Source organism: Oenanthe melanoleuca, chromosome 26 (assembly GCF_029582105.1).
Source record: "Oenanthe melanoleuca isolate GR-GAL-2019-014 chromosome 26, OMel1.0, whole genome shotgun sequence".
Classification (NCBI taxonomy): Eukaryota; Metazoa; Chordata; class Aves; order Passeriformes; family Muscicapidae; genus Oenanthe; species Oenanthe melanoleuca.
The window spans coordinates 5,116,408-5,136,786 of NC_079359.1; the positions used below are offsets into that span (position 1 = coordinate 5,116,408).

Consider the following 20,379-nt stretch of genomic DNA (forward strand, 5'->3'; position numbering starts at 1 on the left):
TGTGTAAATTCTCCTTGTGCCACAGGGAAGGGGTTTAAGATGCCTCTTCCTTCTTTTCCACCTTCCCCCCTCCCCAGTCTCAGGCTGAAGGACATGTGTTCCCATCAAGCTCAGATAGGTACCAGCAGCAGGTAAAACTTCATAGTGCATAGAGGTCCATGTAGGACTGTTCCTGACTAACAAGGAGGAGATTTTTCAAGATTAATTGGTGCAGGGAAGAAGGAAACAAGCTAAATACATCCTTACTAAGAAAAATTTTCTTGTGGCTTTTATCTTCTGATTTATAAAGTAAAATGGGAGAGCACAGTGTACTTAGAAATTAGGAATGTAGCACACACTTACGTGCCAGGTTTCTTCCCTCAAGATTCCTTTGGTTTTTTAATTTTGTCATACTTGGAGTATTGGAACATTTCTTGCCTACTACTAACCACCAGGTTTTAAGACAACTTCACATAGCACATTACTGACTGAGCTTGGGTTTAACATTCAGTAGGGAGCTATGTTGTGTTTGCACTCTTCTAAAACCCCAGAATCAAGCTGGGAAATAAAGAAAAGCCAGTTTCAAGCTTTTAACCTTCTAATGCAGAATCTCTCAGCTGGTGCAGGTCTCTGGTTTGGTGGATGTTTGTCATCCAAAAGTTAGTAAAAGGTAAATCTCCCTTAAGTCCAAATGTGAGAATATTTCTAGTAGGAGTCTAGAGTTAGCAAACAGACATTTCTAAACTTCCTCTGCTTCTGACCCCCAGCTCTGCTGGGTGCAGCCAGTACACATGTAACATCAGCAGTTGGTGTGGCCCTCTGCTGTTAACAGCCCAGGAGAGGGGAAGAGCCCCTGCTGTAAGCAGCATCTCACCCCTGGGCTCTTGTGTTCCCCCAGGCCCCGGCAGTCCCTGAGCAGCCTGGCAGCAGCAGTGAAGGAGCTGGAGGAGATCCCAGCCTACCTCCCAAACGGAGCAGCGCTGAAGGATGCTGTGCAGAAGGCCAAGGACTGGCTGCAGGAGGTGGAGGCTCTGCAGGTATGTGAGCCAGGCTGCTGAGGAGGGACAGTGACCCTGCTCATGTCACCAGAGCCACCCACACCCTGTGCATGCTCTGGGCTCCAGTGTCACTCTGATCCAGAGCTCCCGCTCTGGGACATTGGTTACCTCAGCAATGGAGCAGCTACACTCACTGCCCTCATTCTTCTGTTTTTGGTCTGTATTCCTTCACCTTTGCAGCCAAGTGCCTGCAATAGAATCTATGAAACAGCCATTAGCAAAAATCTGAAGTTAAAAGTTACTGCATTATGGAACTTCACCTTAAGGTCACTTTTGTTCAGTTGCTCAGTAACAACTCCCTGTTAATCACATTTTTGTGTACACTGAGGTACAGAGTGGTGATACAGAAGTAGTTCCTGGCTCAGCCTTGCTAAGTGCTCAAGCCTGGTGTCAGTGGGACTGCCCAGACCAGACCAGGGTGGGATAGCCCTGATTTCACATTTTGATATAGATGGCCAAGTATTTTCATTTGTCCTCATTTCTTTTTCTATAAAGTAAGCTCTAATATAACTTAGGGGCTCCTGCCTAAATTGGGCTTTTAATAAAAACTTCTTTTGAGCTTTTATTTAAAAAACTAATTTTCCTGCATTTAAATATTTTGAAGGAATAAAATTCATGTAATACTAACTTTCATTTGAGGGCTGTCTTAAAAGAATTAGAGTGATTTTGTTTCTTGACATTCACTAATTTCTTGATCTGGACTCTGAAATTCTGCCTTCTGAATATGGAAAACTAGTTCTGTCTGTGCCAAGAATTTTTGCTTTGGTTCTGTGAAGGATTTGTTAAATGCCTGCAGTCAATGTGACTTGCAGAAAGTTCTTGGCATCAGAACTTTGAAGTTGCTAGAGATGTTGGGGTTGTTTTGGTGAATAGTTCTCCAGTCCCAGATCAACTGCCTGTTCTAGAAATTACCTCTGGAATTCCCTCTTGTGCTGCTTTACTCTGGGTGTGTGGTACCTGCATTGCCTGAGGTGTGGGGTGCCAAGGGAATGGCTGGAGCTTGCTCCTGGCACATGGGGTACTGGAGGTGATTCTCATTCTTGGCCTGGCACAGCCTGGGTTAAACTTGTCTTCTGGTGCTGTAGCTCCCTACAGTACCTGAAAGGAGGTTGGAGCCAGGGGAATCAGAGTTTCCTCCCAGGGAACAAGGGACAGGATGAGAGGAAACTGCCTCAGGTTGCACCTGGGGAGGTTCTGGTTGGATGTTGGGGAAAATTTCTTCACTGAAAGGAGCAGTCAGGCCCTGACACAGCCTGCCCAGGGTAGAGTCACCATCCCTGGAGGGATTTAAAAAGTATGTGGATGTGACACTTGGGGCTATGGTTTAATGGTGGCCTTGGCAATGCTGGGTTAATGGCTGAAATTGATCTTGGAGATGTTTTTTCAATGTTAATAACTGTATGATTGAATTATTTCAGAATTATTTTTATTTTCTACTGTGAATGCAGTGTGAGACTGGAAGGCTGCTAATGTTGTTAGCAGTCTCTGGTTTTGTTGTGTTTTCTTTTTAGAGGGTCATTTGGCAAGTGTGTTCTTGCTTCCCAGCCCCAAATGTGTTGTTAGTTTTGTCTGGTAGTCAATGACTAAGTGCACGAGCAGCACAAATGTTGGACTGGTAGTGCAGGTCACTGAGCTGTCTGAGCACTAAATTCATCTTCACAAGCTGTGCCCTGAGCTCCTGCAGTGGCTGCTGTGAGCTGGGCAGTGCTGTGCCCGGGTGCATCCAGCATCTCCTCGTTTCCGTCCCGGCAGGTCGGGGGCCGCGTGCCCGTGCTGGACACGCTGGCAGAGCTCGTCACGAGGGGTCGCTCCATCCCCGTGCACCTGGACTACCTGCCCAGGCTGGAGGCCCTGGTGGCTGAAGTGCAGGCGTGGAAGGAGTGTGCAGCAAACACCTTCCTGTGTGAGAACTCTCCATATTCCCTTCTGGAGGTGAGAGGTGTGGGTTGGAGATCTGCCTGGTCAGTCATGCACAGGCACGGGGACTCAGTGTGCACCCAGGAGGGAGCAGTGAATATTAAATATATTTGCAGAATTGCTTTAGGATTACATGGACTATTTTAATAACAACTTCTGTTAGTGACCTATACTTCTAATAATAGTTTTAAACTTCAAAAATGCTTAAGATTTAGCTATGTTTTCTCTATTCTTCTTAATCAGTGGCTAACAAGAGCAGGCAGTGCCAGTGTCTACCATTTTCCATATGAATATGGGAATACTGACAAATCTGTGGCACTGGATTAACTCTAGTGCATCAGACCAAGCTGCAGGTGAGCAGGTTCCTATCTGCTACATCCTCCTCAGGTTCAGGTATGCTGGGTGAGGCTGAAGCTGTGTTTGCTGCCCCTCTGGAGCTGTGGTTGTGTCACACCTGCAGTCCTTGAGCAATGTACGCTCTGCCCAGCACTGAGGCCCTCTGAGCCCCCTCCAGTCAGGACAGACAGGAATGTAGAGCACTCCTTGGAATTGCTGCTCTTTCCCAGGGTTTGCAGTTTCAGTCCCATGGAGGCTATTCAGCATTTCTCTCTCTCTCCCCCAGCAGTCTGGGTGAATCACAAGGGTTGTTTGGGTCTGGCCATTTTACAAAACTGAAGTTCCAGCTTCCCAGCTCTCCCTACCTTCCAGATAACCTCATCCTAATCCCTCAGATCTTTGATGGAATAGCTGCAGGAGCCCTAGTTCTCACCAGTTGCCTGTGGCTGCATCCAGGCAGGAAGGTGTGTTAGGAACAGTGCAGGTGTAACACTGCTGCAGGTGTAACACTGCTGTTCTGTCCCTCAGGTGTTGTGTCCCTGGTGTGACATTGGGATGCTCAGTCTGAAGAGGAAGCAGAAGAAGCTGAAGGAGGCAGTGCCAAGTGGCAAGAAGAAGAGCACTAAGCTGGAGACGCTGAGTGACCTGGAGCGGGCGCTCTCGGAAAGCAAGGACACTGCATCGGCGGTACGTGCTCACATCCTCCCTAGCTGCAATTTCCTGAGTTCCTTGAATCCTTCTTTCTGTCTGCCTCCTGTGCAGGAGTGTGACTTCCACCCTGTTCTTGCCATGCTGCTCTGCAGGATTTCTGGGACTGCACTTTTCTGTGTTTGCTTCAGACTCCCCAAAATTACTTTCTATGGGAATGTGTTGCTTTGTGCATTAAGCAGCTCACATTTTGCTAGGCAGTGCCTGTAGCTGAGCAAAGCACAGGAAAACAAAATCTTTAGCTAGTGCTAAAGATTCCCAAAAACAAGAATTTATAGGAGCATCTGCAAAGAGGGTAAACAGCCTGAACTTTGCCTGCTGTTCACAATCCCCAGAGCAAGTTCACAGGTCAGGGCATTGCCCTGAGCACTGGGCAGCATGTACAGAGTGAGGGTCAGAAGTACATTTGCATTTGTGAAAACCGCCCAGGAAGCTTTTCTGAGTGTCCAGAGTCAGACTGTTGAGAGACACTTCCCAGAGCAGTGTCTGCAATCCAAACTTGCACTTCATGATTTGAGCTGCTTGAAGGCAGACCATGTTTTTGCAGTACAAAACACAAAAGCCTGAAACAGAAAACAGGTTAGGAGCTTTTTTTTTTTTTTACAAAGAGTTAAGCTTTTTCTCTCAGGGTCTCATGAGAAAATGCAAGGAAATTGAATTCACACCACTGCACATCCCCACTGCTGCCCCTCCAATTCCTTTTGCTGCCCCACTGCACATCCCCATCCTTGCTTCATTCCAAGGTTTAGAGGCCTGGGACTGGCATGCCCGAGGGGGGAGGGAGCAGGGGCACCCTGTTTGTGAGGAGCAGCGTTCCCTTGGAGATGCCACCTTTGCCTCCTTGCAGATGGCCACGCTGGGAGAGGCGCGGCTGCGGGAGATGGAGGCGCTGCGTGCGCTGCGAGCGGCCAACGAGGCCAAGGCGCTGGCGGGCGAGGAGGACGCCGAGCTCAAGGTGTGTCTGTGCCAGAAGGAGCCGGCGCCTCCCATGCTGCAGTGTGAGCTCTGCAGGGGCTTCTTCCACAGCGGCTGCGTGCCCGCGGCCGGGGCGCCGGGGCCGCGCGGTGTCTGGCTGTGCCCGCTGTGCCGCCGCTCGCAGAAGCCGCCGCTGGAGAAGGTGCTGCCGCTGCTGGCGGCCCTGCAGCGCATCCGCGTGCGCCTGCCCGAGGGCGACGCCCTGCGCTACGTGATCGAGAGAACTGTGAACTGGCAGCACAGAGCACAACAAATGTTGTATTCAGGGAATCTCAAACGCATCCAGGACAAGGTTGGCTCAGGATTACTGTACAGCAGGTGGCAAGCCTCGGCGGGCCAGCTGCCGGAGACAAACAAGGTGAGGCTGGGCCGGGGCTGCGCTGTGGGGTCGGTGGGGACAGGGGTGACACTGCTGTGGGACTGGGTCTGCTGGAGCTCCCTACGAATCCCAGCAAGGCACAGGGTTTGTTGCTGCTTTACAGCTGTCAGGAGCTGGGTCCTGCTGTGCCCCTCAGCCAGGACGTGTGTGTGCCCCAGCAGCAGCTTCGTGTTCCCTTCTGCTGGAGTCCAGGAACAATTCCTCCCAAAGAGCCTGGCTTCCCCTCTCCCAGCTCCTGTGTTCTGCTGTGGCACCACTAATGAAGAGCTGCTGAGTTATTCTTTCTGGAGTGCTTACTATTCAGTTGGTCTTTACATTCTGCTCCTACAAGTATTCAAATAGAGTTTTAAGTGTTGAGAATTACTGACAGAGGCACAAACTGTCCTGTGCATTACCAGCTTGGCTCTAGACAAGGTTATTTTCAACTAAGTGTCTTCATCCTTTGCTGCCTCTCCTCACTCCCACTAGACCTCCCAAGCTGAGTGTTCTGCTCATATTGCTGGGTTTAGCCACAGCAGCTGTTTCAGCAGGGGTAGTGAGGGAGTTTGTTTTTTTCAGTGATCTTTCAGCAAAACGCACACATAAAGAAGAAAAGGAGGTAAAGAATTTTCCTGAGATAACAAATGCAGAAAAATACCAGAAGTCAAAGCTCTGTGCTGTATAAAGAGCATGAAACACCCCAAAATGGAATGTGCTCTGTTGCTTTTACATTTTGAAACACCTTAGTTTTACTAGTCCAGGCCAGTTACAGTTAGACTGTATTTCTGTTTTTGCTTTCACTTGTGTTAGAACATAAACCATGCCACACATGCCTGATGGGGTATTGCAGCTGCTTCTCATTCACCCAGCTGAGGCAATGACTTGTGGACCAAATTTTTCAAGCAGGGAAGTCAAGATATAGAAATGCAAACTTCTTCAGGTATTTAGGAGAATTTTTCTGGTCGTTTAGGTCTGAAATTTTGCTAGGTCAGCCAGCGTAGCAGAAAAGAACTGGCCAAGACTTTGGAAATAGAAGTTGATGTTTCAGCCAGAAATTGAAACAGTCAGTTTAGTTTTATTTGTGTGATGATATTAGCTCAGTGTGGAATTGTGAGGTTCTTCCCATCCAGAGCAGTGTAGCCATTTTTGAGGGGTCTGGACCTTGAGTCAGTAAACCTCCCAAATCAGGGTGTTTCTGGCTGAGCTAACCCAGGTCCTTGTGACTACATTTCCCAAATCAGAGGTCCCTGGGAAGCTCAGTGGGAGCATCTGACCAGATCCCTCTGCCTGGGTCCCTCAGTGAGCCCCCAGCACACCTGTCACAGGTGTGAGCTGGAACTTCTGTCTCCATGAAGTTGAGGTGGTTTTCTGGTAAATCCATGGACATGGCTGTCCTGTCCTGCCCCAGTTCTGTTTGCCCTGTCATCTGGGCTAATTCAACACTCACTTCCCCAACAAGAACCTCTTCAGTAACCACTGGAGTTGGGCTGCTTTGACACTGGCCAAAGTGAGGAATGTGGGTGAGTTTGAAAAATTCCCTTGAGAGCAGCAGTGGGAATGGAGGAGAGCCATATTCTGAAAGGGGCCCAGGCACTTGGGTCAGTGAGGCAGAGGGTGTTGTGGGAGGCTCCTGGTGAGATGGCCCTGGCAGTGTCAGGAGGTGCAGGGTTTGCTGTTGTTGTGTCCCTGCCTGGGCAGAGCAGGGCTGCAGTCTTTTGGACCAGATTTCAGATCTGGAACAAGATTTCAGTAGCTGTAAGAGAAACAAGTGTTGATCCTATCACAGTTATTCTGCATTTCAAACTCCACATTTAGTGAAACTATCTGTTTTGTTTTCTAGGTGTCACAGACAATTGGAGCAATGTCATTCTCCATGCCTCATGACTGGGATAACAGAAGCATGTATTTGCATTCTCCATTCTCTACAGGACAGCACTGCATCCCACTTCATGGTGTGTAGTCTTCACTTTGGTTTGGGGGGTTTCCCCCTGCCCTTTCCTTTTTTCTCCCATGTTTGGTGGGGCAGGGAGGGTGTCCTGAGATGGCTGAGCAGGCCTGTGACTGCACAGCACTGGTGTCCAGCTTTGGCAGAGGGGTGCATTGGTCAAGGATAGAAATTTCCCATGTATAATGAGAAGATGTGGCACAATGGGATGAGGAATCAGCAGAGCTGGCCCCTTCCCACAAGAACAGCTCCCCCAGGCTGTGCCCCAGCTGAGCTGTAGAAGAGGGGAGGAAAGGGGAGGATGGGGGCACTGGAAGTGTAGGAGGTGGATGGGAACAGCTGGGATGTGGTGCTGGAAGCCATGGGATACTTAATGCACAGGACACGAGTCCATGTGAGCTCTGCTGCAGCACAGCTGTCAGAGACTGGAGCTGCCCAGCCCCGTGGGGCTGCTCTGCTGGGGTCACTCAGCACAGGCTCTGGACCATCCTCACCTCAGCCTCGGAGGGTTGCACTAACAGACAAGCTGTGAATTGCATCAGTTTATTACTGTGACAGAAACTATTTATCATTTCTTCCCTCTTCATGCATAATGCTCCAGGGACACAGGTCTAGACTTACCTTCATGCCTGTGCAGCTCAGTCCATACTGGTGTTATAAAAGCCATTTCAGTGGAATGCTACAGTTCACATCAAACAAGGCAGTTCTTTGTGTCACCAGGTTTATTTTTCATATTTGAATTGTAGTGGATTAATAAGCTGTTATTTATACAAAGATTTTTGCCTTCCCAGCTGAGACTGTTTCAGAGCCCTGCAGGAGCTTTGGAGGCAGTAACAGCAGTGGGTAGTGACCATAGAGCAGGACCTTGTCACCAGGCTCATCCTCTCAGCCTTCCTTCCTCTCCTCTCTTGGCTCCCTGTACAGATCTCACTCAGTTTGTTCATCTCATCCACTCGTTGGGTAGTGAGGGGATGGTCACACTCCTGAAGCTCCTGAAGCAGGAGAATTTGCCAGGAATGATGGCAATGCCTTATCCTTGAACCAGCAGGGAATGGGAACGTGGCAGGGTGCTGAGCCACAGTGCAGGAACTCCTGTGCAAACCTTTATCTTTCCTTTTAACCCTGCTGTTAAAAATGAGCAGTCAAGAGGGAGCAGATAAGAACTAACTCATGCAGTTGCAGATCTGAAGTCTTTCACCATTGTTTTTTTTGAGATTTTTCATTATCTGTACAGTTCTTGTCAGTGCTGGCACTGAAGAATTCCTGCTTGTCTCCTTGTCTTTCACACCAGTCATTAGCACCGAGCTGGATGAGCTGATGATGGAAGCCCAGCTGCTGCAGGTTTCCCTGCCTGAGATCCAGGAGCTGTACCAGGCCCTGTTCACAAAGCAGAGCCCTGCCCTGCAGCCTGAGCAGAGGTCACCCAGCACAGCCACAAGTGAGAAGGCAAGTGTCCAACAGCAGCAGTGAGCTGGGGCATCCTGGGGAAGGGCTCTGCCTCAGCCCTTGGGCTTTGCAGGGGTTTGTGTGTGTGGCTGCACTTCCATGAAAATACGTTTTCCTCATGTAAAAGGACTCAAGAAGTTGATAAGAAATTAGTTAAAAAATATTGAATACAATTCGTGGCCTAATACATTTTTGAAATTAAGATATATGTTTATTGTTAGTCTCTGTATTTCAAATACATCAGTCCTAATTTCATAGAATTGCAGAATCCCAGACTGGTTTGGGTTGGAAGGGACCTTAAAGCTCATTTTGTGCTAGCCCTTGCCATGGGCAGGGACACCTTCCACTAGACCAGATTGTTCCAAGTGCCATCCTGGCCTTGAACACTTGACTCTTGTTCTGTGTCAAGGCTTGCCAAGGGAGCTGCTGTGGAAGCTGTGGGCTCAGAGGAAATGAGGATGGTTTTCTCTCTGAGTTCTGTCCCTGGTGCCTGACCCTGCCCTTGGCTCCTCTTACACATCTCATGCTACTTGAAATGCAGCACCGTCAAACAGTTCAATTGTACTTAAACCTATTCCTAAAATCAGGGTATGGAATAGCAGGATAATGGATGTTAGCTGCACACTTCCAACCTTGCCAAAATGTCTTTCCCACAGAACGAGTGTTGCCGAGGGAAAAAGGATGGGATGAGTTACATGGAGAGAAAACTGAAGCGGCGTTTCGAGAGAGAGAACTTCTGTGGTGAGAAGAGAGCGAGAGTAAAAAAGATGAGAACACCCAAAAAGAAGAAGCTGAGACTGAGTCCCTCAAAGGATCAGTGCAGTAACAAGGCGGAGCGGGAGCGGCTGCAGGAGCCGCAGCGCTGCAGCGACAGCCCCTCGCTGCCCTCCGACTCCTTCTCCGAGCAGGAGGACTCCGAGGATGAGGATGCCATCTGCCCAGCTGTCAACTGCCTCCAGCCCGAGGGGGATGAGGTCAGGAGGGGCAGGCCCACCACAGCGTTCTGAGTGCTGGGAGCTGGGGCAGGCAGCTGGGACTGTTTGACTGCACAGAAGCTGTTCACGAGGGGAGTGGGAGGCCCTGGCTAACCCAGGGCTGGTGTCTCTGCAGCTGGGATGAGCAGGACTGACCCCACCTGCCCTGGGGCAGCTCTGTGGCATCAGAACATCTGCATGCCATGGGAGGGGGCAGACATTGTGTGCATGGCTGCTCTTGGGATACAGGTGTGGATGGACTCTGTGGGTGGGGGCAGTGCTGGAGCTCTGCTCAGGCCCATCCACCCTGGAACGGGAGAAGAGGGACATTGAGTCTCTGAGAGGTGGGAAAGCAGTGGGGAGGTAAGGGAGGGTGTGCCCTGCCCACAGCCCCAAGAGCAGGGAGCACAGTGAGTATCCAGCACCAGCCAGCTGTGGAACAAGACATTTCTCATGTAAATAAACCAGGGGCCCCAGGATGACCCAGGAGTGCAGGGGACTTTGCCTGGCCCTGCTCTGACCCCTGTGTCTGCTCTTCACCAGGTCGACTGGGTCCAGTGTGATGGCAGCTGCAACCAGTGGTTCCACCAGGTGTGTGTGGGCATCTCCCCAGAGATGGCAGAGAAGGAGGATTACATCTGCGCCAGCTGCGCCGGCAAGGACGCCCCGTGCCGGAAGTGAAACCCCAGAAACCCTTCAGGACTCGAGGAAAGAAGGTTCCCAGTTTTCCAGTTAAGCCACAGGGGCTGGTTTAAGAACCAGATTGCAAATGGTGCTACTTCTATCCTTATGGGATCATTTTCCAGAACTCAAAACAATTTTTGACACTTTTGTATTTTCCCTTGATCTGTTTGTGGTTGTTGAGGTTTGAGATGCTGACTGTTTGCAGGGGTTTCCACCGATTGGGAAGGCATTTGACACGTGCACCTTTCTTGTACAGCATTCAGTTACCTCTGGGATTCACCGGCATATTTAATTCAGCTTGGTTTGGGTGCAAAAACAAACAAAAAAAAAAACCCTGCACCATGAATTTTCCAATAATCCTCTTTTGAGGAGATCCCTGTTTACTCTGTTAACTCTTTGGAGACTTTAGTTTTTTTCCACTTTGTTTTTCGTAGACTAGGTTTATTTATCTGAGCAATAACTTCTATGTCTGGTTTCAGTGACTGGAATGACAACTGAACAGCGTGTTGCTTCTAGCATTGGTTGATGTACAGACAGCAAATGTTAGATCCTAGTGTCACTGAGGGCCCTGTGATGTAGAAGACAGGAAAAAAAAAAAATCTGTAAAGTAATTGCCACAGCTGTATTTTGGCTTTCTCCTTTTTTGGGTAGCTTGTATCAAATGTTGCAGTTTATATTGTGGAATAAACCCCTGGTTATGTTATAAAATTAAATGTTGGTGTTTTTAGAGAGTTTGAAATGCAGTTTTATTTCCCTCTGAATCCACACTGCATCGCTGGGTTCTCTTAGCTGAGAAATAATCACCTTCCAAAGAAGCAATGCAGTAGCTGTGGTGGTTCTTATCTGTTCAGGTTTGGAAGGAGGAGGAAGGTCAAAATATTACACCAAAAAGAAAAAAAACCCAAAACCTTTCCAAGATTTTTGCAAAAGCTTTTCCAAAGCTGAAATTATTTGCAGGTCGAGTGCATGAAGAATTGAAGGTACAATTTGGGACTTGGCAGGGGCCGGAATGGTGGGTTCACACAGGAGGCAAAGGTGTGGGGCAGCTTCTCCTGCCAGCCCTGCCCAGCTGCAGCAAAGGAGAGACCTTCCCTCACTGCTGTGACCTTCTCTGTGGCCCACAGGGAGCTGGCTCTGCACAGCCCAGGCTGGTGGCCACAGCAAGCTCTGGGTGGACTCCCTTCAGCTGCTTCCAGCTGCATTTAGCCCAGAAGGCTGAGGAGTGAGGAGATTTCTGGTTCTCCCAAAGGCTGGTCAGGGTCTGTAGCTGGGGCACTGCAGGTGCTCCTGGAGGAGACTGGAGCTCTGAGCAGCACAGCTCAGGTGTTCAGACCCATGAGGCACTTCCCACTTGGGGCTGCACCCAAAATCCCTTGGAGAGCAATCACTGCTGCAGAACACAGCTGGAAGTGACAGGGATGTGCCTCCCAGGCCTGCCAGAGGTGGAACTTCTGGGGCCCAGGGAGACAGGAGGGCTGGAGATCTTTGTCACTCCCAGAACCGTGGTGGGCTTGGTTCCCTCCACTTGTCACCAGGAGGAATTTGCTGGTAAGTTTTTTCCCTGCTGGTTTTACCTCTTTTACCATGGGCAGAAGGGCACAGTCAGAGGGGTAGGGCAGAGCTCCAAGGTGACATGGAGGGTCTGTGGGTGGGATGAGAACTGTGCAGGAATTTGCTCCCACAGGGGTTTGGTAAGATTGTTTTTTTTTCTTAACCATTAATTTTTGACTGTTAAAAGGATCTTCAGCCTGGCCCAAGTGATCTGTCTGAAAGTGCTGGGGTGGGGGAGAGCCTTGAGCCTGTGTCCATGAGCTGTGTCTATGCTTCCATGGTATAACTGGTCATTTTTATTAAGTACCAAAAGAATGCTTTGAGAAATGGGGTTTTTTGACTCTTTTTGCTTGGAAGAATCTTCGTGCAATGCTGAGATAACAGTCTGAGCTGGAGAAAACACTGCTCTGTAATAACTTCCTTTCAGAGACAAGCTGGAGCTGGCACAGTGTCTGATGCAGCTGAATCATTACAGATGTTTCTCTGTGTTGCCTTTATTTTTTTCCATTGAAGAAATGACTGTTTATCCAAAAGTGCCAGAGGAAATGGGATGCAGTTAAGCTCAGCATGGTGATTCCATACAGGACCAACCTTTGTCAGTTTGGGGACTCAGGGGAGACTTCTGGGGTCCCAACAGCAGCATTTATTATCAGGATTATTGACTGCAGTAGAATTGAAGTGCAACTTTTTGGAAATGGCCACACTGTTGCTTGAAATGTTTCAAGAAATGGAGCCCCCAGTCTGTGGATGAGCTGTGCCTGCAGCCCAGGACTGCAGGAGGATTGTGTGCTGCAGCTGTGACCTGTGGACAGTGGCTGGAGGCTGGAAGAGGTGACAGTGCCTGCCATGCCACAGACCCTCTCTTGGGTTCCATCCCCATGTGGATGCTCAGACTTGATGAAATCAGGGTTTTACTTCTGTCAAACAAAATGAGAGAATTTATTCACTTTGGGGTGGGCTCTGCTTGTGGTGGCCTTTGCACACTCCTCATCCTCAGGGAGGATGATGAGGGCAGAACATGCTCAGAGTCTGGATGAGCTGCCCTTTTACCCCTCCTTTTGTGTACCCCAGATTTCCAAAGACTAAGCCAGAACAGGGAAAGGTCTCTCTCACCTCATTCTGCTCCTGTGCTTTATTTTATTTATTTTTATAATGTAGCAACCAAGTACATCAAACCTCCCTGGATTGCTCAGATCCTAATTCTTTATTTCATAAGAATAGTTTATGGCTTCTACATTAGTTTAATCATAAAACAGGACAAAAATGAAATTATGTAACCCTATGTAATCCATGTGGATCTGAGGTTGAAAACTCTGGTTTAAAGCTTGCCTGTTCTGTGTGAGAGCTGAGTTCTAAACATGTATAAGTAAAACCAGCAGTCCCCTGTCTAAAGCATGTGGAATTCACTTGAAGAGTCTCTCCATCATCCAGGCTTTATTGAAGTTAAAACAAGATTGGAGAGTGTTTGGGCTGATTTAGTGTCTGTTGGGATTTTGGCTTTTCATGTTTTTGTTACTGTCTGGAGTTAAATTTTAATCAAGCTGGGGACAGGCTGGGCTAGCACCTTCTGACTCAGGCTGATCCTTTGCCTGCTTCATGTGCTGCCCTGATATTCTTGGGGGTTTTTTGCTGGTTCCAGTAGTCCCATGCCACCTTCCTGTGGGGGTCTTCAGGGGGAGCTCAGAGCACAGCAAAGGGAGAAACAGGGAGTTCATCACAAAATACCTTTGCATAATTGCATATTATGCATATTGCATAATGCAGAATGTCTTTCTGTGGTGAGGGAACTGTCCTCCCTAAAGGTCAGAAGAAGGGATGGCAGAACTGGGGTTGGGCTTGGAGGCAGAAGTGTTTGACCAGCAAGCTCTGAGTGCTGACTTTGCATGACAGATCCCTGCAGAACCTGTGAAGAGCCTGTGCCATGCCCAAACAGCTGGGAATTCAAACCTGGAAAAGCCTGGAAGATTCAAATAAATGGAGTTTCTACAAGTACAGAAGAATGAGTTGGCGTGTTCAGAGTGGTTGTGCATCAATTCAGCTAAAAGGAGGATGGGCTAGGCTGGCATTGCTCTGGGATACCCCTCCTCTCCCTAAACTGCGTCCTCTTTTTTGCAATGTGTTTGCAAGGCAGAGGAGACAGTTGCCATTGTGATCATTTTGTCCCTTTCTAACAGATACCTGCAGAGATGTGTCAGATCTGATGCTGACACTGAGAGCCAGTGATACCCTGGTGGGATGGAATCAGAGAATCACAGACTCAGGAGGGTTGGAAAAGCTCTCCAAGACCAGAGTCCCACAATTCTCCCAGCACTGCCATGTTCACACTAAACCATGTCACCAGATGCCACATCCACACATCTTTTGAACACTTCCATGGATGGTGACTCTACCACTGCCCTGGACAGCCTGTGCCAGGGCCTGACCACCTTTTGGGGAAGAAATTTTCCCTCATATCCAACCTGAACTTCCCCTGGAGCAACTTGAGGCTGCTGCTTCTTGTTCTGCTCTGCTCAGTCCCCTGCTCCCCCTGTGGCATCCCAGCCTTACAGGGAGGGAGCACCCAATGCTCCTGGTGGAAAAGGACAAAAGTCGGAGGGTCCACAAAAAATCAAAATTTCATTAGTAAATCACACACTTGTCATGGAATTGCTGTGTTAATCCCAGACCTACTGCATGAGCCCATGGCAGTGACGTTTGGATAAAGGGGCAGGTGGAAATGGAAGAGAGAAAGGAAGAGATGAATTAAAGAGAGGGAGGGAGAGAGTAATCAATCAATCAGTCAATCAATCAATCAATCAGCATTCCTGGTTCCAGCACGTTGCTCCTGCAGTCTGGTCTGGCCAGTGTCCAGTCCGGGGTCCTGCCTGGGGGTTCCATTTTCTGGACAGGTTTCCCGGCCTGACCCAGATTTCTCCTTTCCATGGCCATGAGTTCTCCCGCACAGTCCCTTTCTGTCGGATTCTCCCGGGAATGGGTCAGAGGCTCACTCCTCACTCCCGCGCCGGGCTGTGCTGGTCCCCAGGAACCGCAGCCAGGAGGTTTGTCCCGGAGAAGCGCTGCCTGCTCCGCAGGCCCCTGTGCAGCCATCCTGCCCCTCCTCACGGTGTTTGCCGTTCCCGGGCCGCTCGGGCCGCTCCCGGGGCGGGATGCCGCGGTCCGCCGCGCCGCCAGGGGGCGCTGTGCGCGGGGGGCGGCCCGGCCCCTCCTCCCGGCGCGCGGTGCGTTTGGCGCGCGCGGCCCGCGGAGGGGGCGGCGATGGCGGGAGGCGGCGGCGGGCCCGGAGCGGGGCCGGTGGCGCAGGGGCTGAAGGAGGCGCTGGTGGAGACGCTGACGGGGATCCTGTGCCCGGTGCAGGCGGTGCGAGCCGCTGCTGAGGAGCAGGTGAAGGTGCTGGAGGTGACGGAGGGTGAGTGAGGGCCGCGCTGAGGGGATGGGGGGACCCCAGGCCGCCGCCGCAGCGGTTCCCGGTACCGGCGCCTCATGGCTGCGCCTTGGCCTCGGCCGAAACTTCCGGGCTCGGGCTGGCGGGAGCAGGCGGCTGGGCTGGTTTCCTGCCGGCTGTCGGCGTGTGCCCGGCGTCCCTCATGGAAGCACAGAAGAGTTGGGGCTGAAAGGGACCTTTGGAGATCATTGAGGACAAGCCCCTGGCCAGGCAGGGTCACCTGGAGCAGGTGACACAGGGACACGTCCAGGTGGGTTTGGAATGTCTACAGAGAGCGACCTGACCTCCCTGGGGAGCTGTTCCAGTGCTCTGCCTCCCTGAACGTGAAGAAGTTCTTCATGTTGAGGTGGCACTTCTTGTGGTTTCGTTTATGGCCATTGCTCCTTGTCCTGTCGCTGGGCACCACTGAAGAGTCTGGCACCAACCTCTCGGCACCCGCCTGGAGGTGCTTGTATGGATTGCTGAGATTTTCCTCTGTCTTCTCTAGGCTAAACAAGCCCAGCTCCTGCAGTCTCTGCTTGCCAGAGAGATGCTCCAGATCCCATCATCTTTGTGCCTCACTGGACCCGCTCCAGGAGCTCCTTGTCTTTCTCGGGAGCAGCCCCCGCCCCGCCGCAGGGCTCGCTGCCCGCAGGGCTCGCTGCCCACTCCCACCTGTGGGCTGTGCTCGGGGCTCTGCCCGTAGCTGGGTCTGGGGCAGTGTGTGGGAGCTGGGCACCGAGGAGCTCTCTGAGCTCACCAGGGGTAGGACGTGGAGGGTGGTGAAGCAGCAGGGCTGTTGTTCTGAGTGTCTTGTTCCACCTCAGCTGGAGTCCCCGGGGTTGGTCACACTTGGGTCATGGAGAGCTCTTCCATCTGCAGACCCTGCCCTGCTCCCACAGGGATCCTCTTCACCTCTGGATGTGTGTCCTGGTTGTGTGCCCGTGTCCTGCAGGTTGTCATCTGTACGTGCTGTGTTGGAGGTTGAGGGTGGCTCAAGATGTAGCTGTGCCTTCATCCAGTGTGAATCTCCAGTGACAGAGTTCCACTGTCTGTTACAGAAAGTTGAGGACCAGCAGGACAGTGGAGCTGGGTGGCAGCTGGCTTATGGCTTTGGGAAGAGAAATTTTAAATGAACAAACATCCCAAGTTCAAGCAGTGTCTCTAATTATTCCATTACTCCTTTAGCCTTTTGATGGTAGCACTAGGTTAGTTCATGCACTGGCTGCTTTTTCTGTGTGGAAGATACATTAAAAAATCTGTTAATGCTAACATTTTATTTTGCTTCAGCCTAAATGACTGGAGTTTGTAGGAACCATGAGAAGAATTGCAGATGATCTGCTGTGAGGGGGGCTGGAAGTGCAGCACTGCAACTTCAGTCCTGATGGGCCAGTTGCTTGTGGACCCTCCTGGAAATTTTACCTTTAGTCTGATTGGACTATTCTTGAGGTGTTTTGTGAACTCTTTCTGCTCCTGAACTTCAGCTCAAAAGTGTTATTACCAGAGGCAGTTTGTGGTACAAAGAGGGAAGGTGTAAGGGTGAGACAGAGCCAAGAGTGGTTGTGTGACTTTGCTGCTCTGGGAGCAAAGGCAGGCAGGTTGTTTGATAAAAAGTTTGTTGTTGTGCATTCCCTTAACATGCTTGTACCACACACAGATTAGCTCTCCCTGGCATTACCAGGGATTCTGTGTGTTGCTCCCACAACTCTTGGTGTTTTATTGCATGGTTTGATGTCATTGCAGCAGCACAAGTCTGGAAGTGCAGCAGGTTCCAGGTTGATGAAAGGGCCTTGACCTTCACAGCTCCTGCTTCAGTGGAAGCTTCTCCCCAAAGAGTCTGAACCTTTCCACAGTCTGTTTGGGTGACAGATTTCCAGAGAAAAAATGTTTTCTGACAGTTCTAGGCAATGGATGTCCCTGAGGTGCCTTTGAGAGCCCAGGATTGCAGAGTGGCATTTAGTGGATGTTAGGGTAAGAGGCATGGAGTTACCTACCCTTATATTTTGTCATGGTTTTACAAGTCTGCTGAAGTCCCTGATACTTCTCTGTGGTTGTAGGGCCAGAACTCTGCAGCTCTACAGATCCTGTGGTGCAGGATGTGTCCCTGTGACCTGCAGGAGGCTGCAGACCACCTGCACAAGCAGTTTGCAGGTGGCACCAAACTGGAGGGGAGGCAGTTGATGTCCTGAGGGCAGGGCTGCTGTCCAGAGCTCCCTGCAGGAGCAGAGCCAGAGGAATTCAGCAAGGACAGGCAGCACAGTTCTGCTGCAGGGACAGGAGAAGCCCCTGCTGGGATGTCAGGCACTGCCAAAGGAAATAGCAGTGAGCTGGTGAGCTGGACAGGGCCAGCAGTGTGCCCTGGAGGCCACCTGCACGTGGGGCTGTCTGAGCAGGATCAGAGGCAGGGATCAGCCTCTCCAGTCACTGCTCCTTACACCACACCTGCAGTACCTGGCTGGTTCTGAGACACAGCAGCAAAGGGCCATGGGCTGGGGGGGAATTGCAGCACTCTCTACATGAGGTGATGCTGGGGTTGAGGGGTTTTCCACTGGGCAAGCAAGAGTTTTTGGGGGTGGGGCTGACAGCAGCTTCTGGTAACTGTGAGGAGATTGTCAGGACACTGAGAGGTGGGAGAGGATGAGGGATAAAGGGCACAAACTTGAAACTAGAGGTTCCAGCTGGATATAAAGAGTTTTTAAGCAGATTGTCTGTAAAAGCTGTGTTGTTTCCATCCTTGAGTATCTCTAAGGTGTGCCTAGAAAATCTGAGCACCCTGATCTGATGCTGCAGATTCTGCTTTGATCATGGGGGCTTGACTGGAATCCTCCCAAGTTCTCTTTCAGGGAATTATTTTGCACACCTTTGATTCCTCCTCTCTTGTACTAGTCAAGCAGCATGGGAAGAATAGGCTGTATTTGCCTTTCTGTGCTGTCTTTGGTATGGAGAAGCTTGCAAAACCAAGAGGAGGAGCTACAGGAATCCGTGTGTACCAGCACCATATTATTGAGGTAGAGAAATGTAGATCATGTGTCACAAGTACTTTAAAAGAGAAAAAATGTATCATTAAGCAGCATGAAGAAGATGCTGAAATAGAAGTGAAGGAGTAGGGAAAAGCCCATATGTTGGCACTTTTAATGCAAAACAAATGAAAGTAGGGCAAAAAGAGATTGAGGAAGAACTAGTTAAAGTCATAAAAACTTAAAAGGCTTTCAAATGTTGCAGAAGCAGAAAAAGTTTCAGAGGCATTCAAAGCCAGTGACAGGCTTGGGAAGGTACAGAAGGTACAGAAGGTACAGAAGGGCCAAATTCCTTGTGCTGATGTTGACTTGTGATATTGAGGAGCCTCTACAGGAGACATGCTGGGGAATCCATGTCAGACTGAAGCTGAGTAGAAGCAATTCCACTGACCAGTTTGCTCTAAACAGCAAGTGCTGAAGAATGGATCTCCCAGAGTTTAGAGGGACTCAAACATTCAATTACTCAAGCATTCAATTACTGGGCTGTAAAAATTGCCACTTAGGAACCAGCTAAGTATTAAGCTGGTAAACATGGGACAGCCTTTTTGAGGGCTCCAAGGTGAGGAGCAGCAGGGGTTGGTACAGGGGAGTGGCTGTGGTTTTGCACTGCCTGTTACAGTTCAAATTCAGCAGCTGGAATGAGAAGAGACACGTGCATGAAATTGTTGTGGCAGAAGAATTGTTTGAAGGAGTCCCGGGGCTCCCAAAAAGTTCTTAGAAAGTTCATTTGCTGAAACTTTTTTGCAGAAACTGAGCTGCTGAGCACAGCTCTTGACTGGCAGGGTCAGGAATTGCAGGTGAAGCTGAGCTGCTCTGCACATCTGTAAATGATGTGCAACAGAGTGAATAATGGTGGGAAAAAGTTGCTGATAGTGCTGCTCGGTCTGACCAGAGTGAGAACCAGTGGCACAAATGACAGGATGATTTCACAAGGTGTGTTGAGTGCAGACACAGAAGGTGCAGCTAGTCAGTGTTGGTCAGCAGAGTAGTGCTGGGGGAGGGGGAGACAGTCCAGATCATGCCCTAAATAGTTATGGGCGGTCCTAACTATTGTTCTGGGGAGAAGAAATCCCATTGTCCGTGAAGAGTTCCCTGAAAATACCCAATCACTGCTCTCTCATGCTCCAATAAGCCAAATGGACCGTTAAGGAGGGAGCAGAGAGCAAAGCTGACATAAATTCCTCATGCTGCCACAGCCAGTGCTGCATGCATTACTGGCCTGCTGCTCTGGCAGGGGTCGGGCAGGGCAGCAGAAAGGCAGCACAGACACTTGCAGAGGTGTGGAAAAGCAAAGGACATAATCCATTGGCTTTTCTGCCTGGGAAAGGGTTAGCAGAGATGGAGGCCCTGAAATAATAAGCTACAGAGAGGGTGAGTGAGGAGGGATTGTGACTTCTCATAAAGCTGAGATCACAGAATTGTGGAATATCCTGAGCTGTCAGGGGAGATGAATCTGAAACAGGCAGAGCTAGGCTGTTGTCCCAGTATGCAAGCTGGATGTTAGAAATGGAAATGGTTTTAAAATGATGTAACATTAAAAAACTCATCAAGAGCCATTGAACACAGTGGTTGGATATAACACCCACTTAAGGAGATTCCCAATGCCAGCATTTCCTTGGGGGTGCTGGAGCAGCATTGCTCTGCCCCCACTTTTCCCATGATGGAACACCATGATGGAGGATGAGGAAGTTCCTCAAAGCAGCACATGTGTAGGGTGTCAGAACTCTGGCTAAGCAGTAAATTCCTGCTTAGTGTTTCCTCCTAGTCTGACTGCAGATCCCTGTCCTGTTCTGTGCTGGTCTGATGTTGTGGCTGACCCTGCTTTGAGCAGGAGATTGCACTGGGTGACCTCCTGAGGTCCTTTTCAACCCTAGTTGCTTTATGATGGTATTACTGAAAGCCAGTTTTGTGGAAAACATCTGTGCCTATGTGTCTGAGTGCTGCAGTGCACAAGGGTGGGTGAGTAGTGGGTAAAGGGGGCTCAGTTTCTGGTGCTGCTGTGGTGGTGGT

The 20,379-nt window shown here is 50.0% G+C and overlaps 2 protein-coding genes across 4 annotated transcripts in view; both read left to right on the forward strand.

Moving 5' to 3' along the window:
- KDM5B (lysine demethylase 5B) overlaps positions 1 to 11,112 on the forward strand; it is a 54,959-nt gene extending 43,847 nt beyond the window's left edge. For both annotated transcript variants that reach the window (XM_056511342.1, XM_056511341.1), the window contains exons 20-27: positions 878 to 1,016; positions 2,790 to 2,969; positions 3,819 to 3,977; positions 4,846 to 5,331; positions 7,172 to 7,283; positions 8,568 to 8,722; positions 9,379 to 9,696; positions 10,240 to 11,112. In XM_056511342.1, coding sequence (XP_056367317.1) covers positions 878 to 1,016; positions 2,790 to 2,969; positions 3,819 to 3,977; positions 4,846 to 5,331; positions 7,172 to 7,283; positions 8,568 to 8,722; positions 9,379 to 9,696; positions 10,240 to 10,377 — 1,687 coding nt within the window. In that variant the 3' untranslated portion in view covers positions 10,378 to 11,112. The remainder of the gene's footprint in view (positions 1 to 877; positions 1,017 to 2,789; positions 2,970 to 3,818; positions 3,978 to 4,845; positions 5,332 to 7,171; positions 7,284 to 8,567; positions 8,723 to 9,378; positions 9,697 to 10,239) is intronic.
- A 4,045-nt stretch (positions 11,113 to 15,157) lies between these two features.
- The window catches only part of IPO9 (importin 9), a 34,683-nt gene continuing 29,461 nt past the window's right edge, over positions 15,158 to 20,379 (forward strand). The window contains exon 1 of one of the 2 annotated variants that reach the window (XM_056511420.1): positions 15,158 to 15,337. In XM_056511420.1, coding sequence (XP_056367395.1) covers positions 15,187 to 15,337 — 151 coding nt within the window. In that variant the 5' untranslated portion in view covers positions 15,158 to 15,186. The remainder of the gene's footprint in view (positions 15,338 to 20,379) is intronic. The other variant, XM_056511419.1, reaches the window with a different exon arrangement.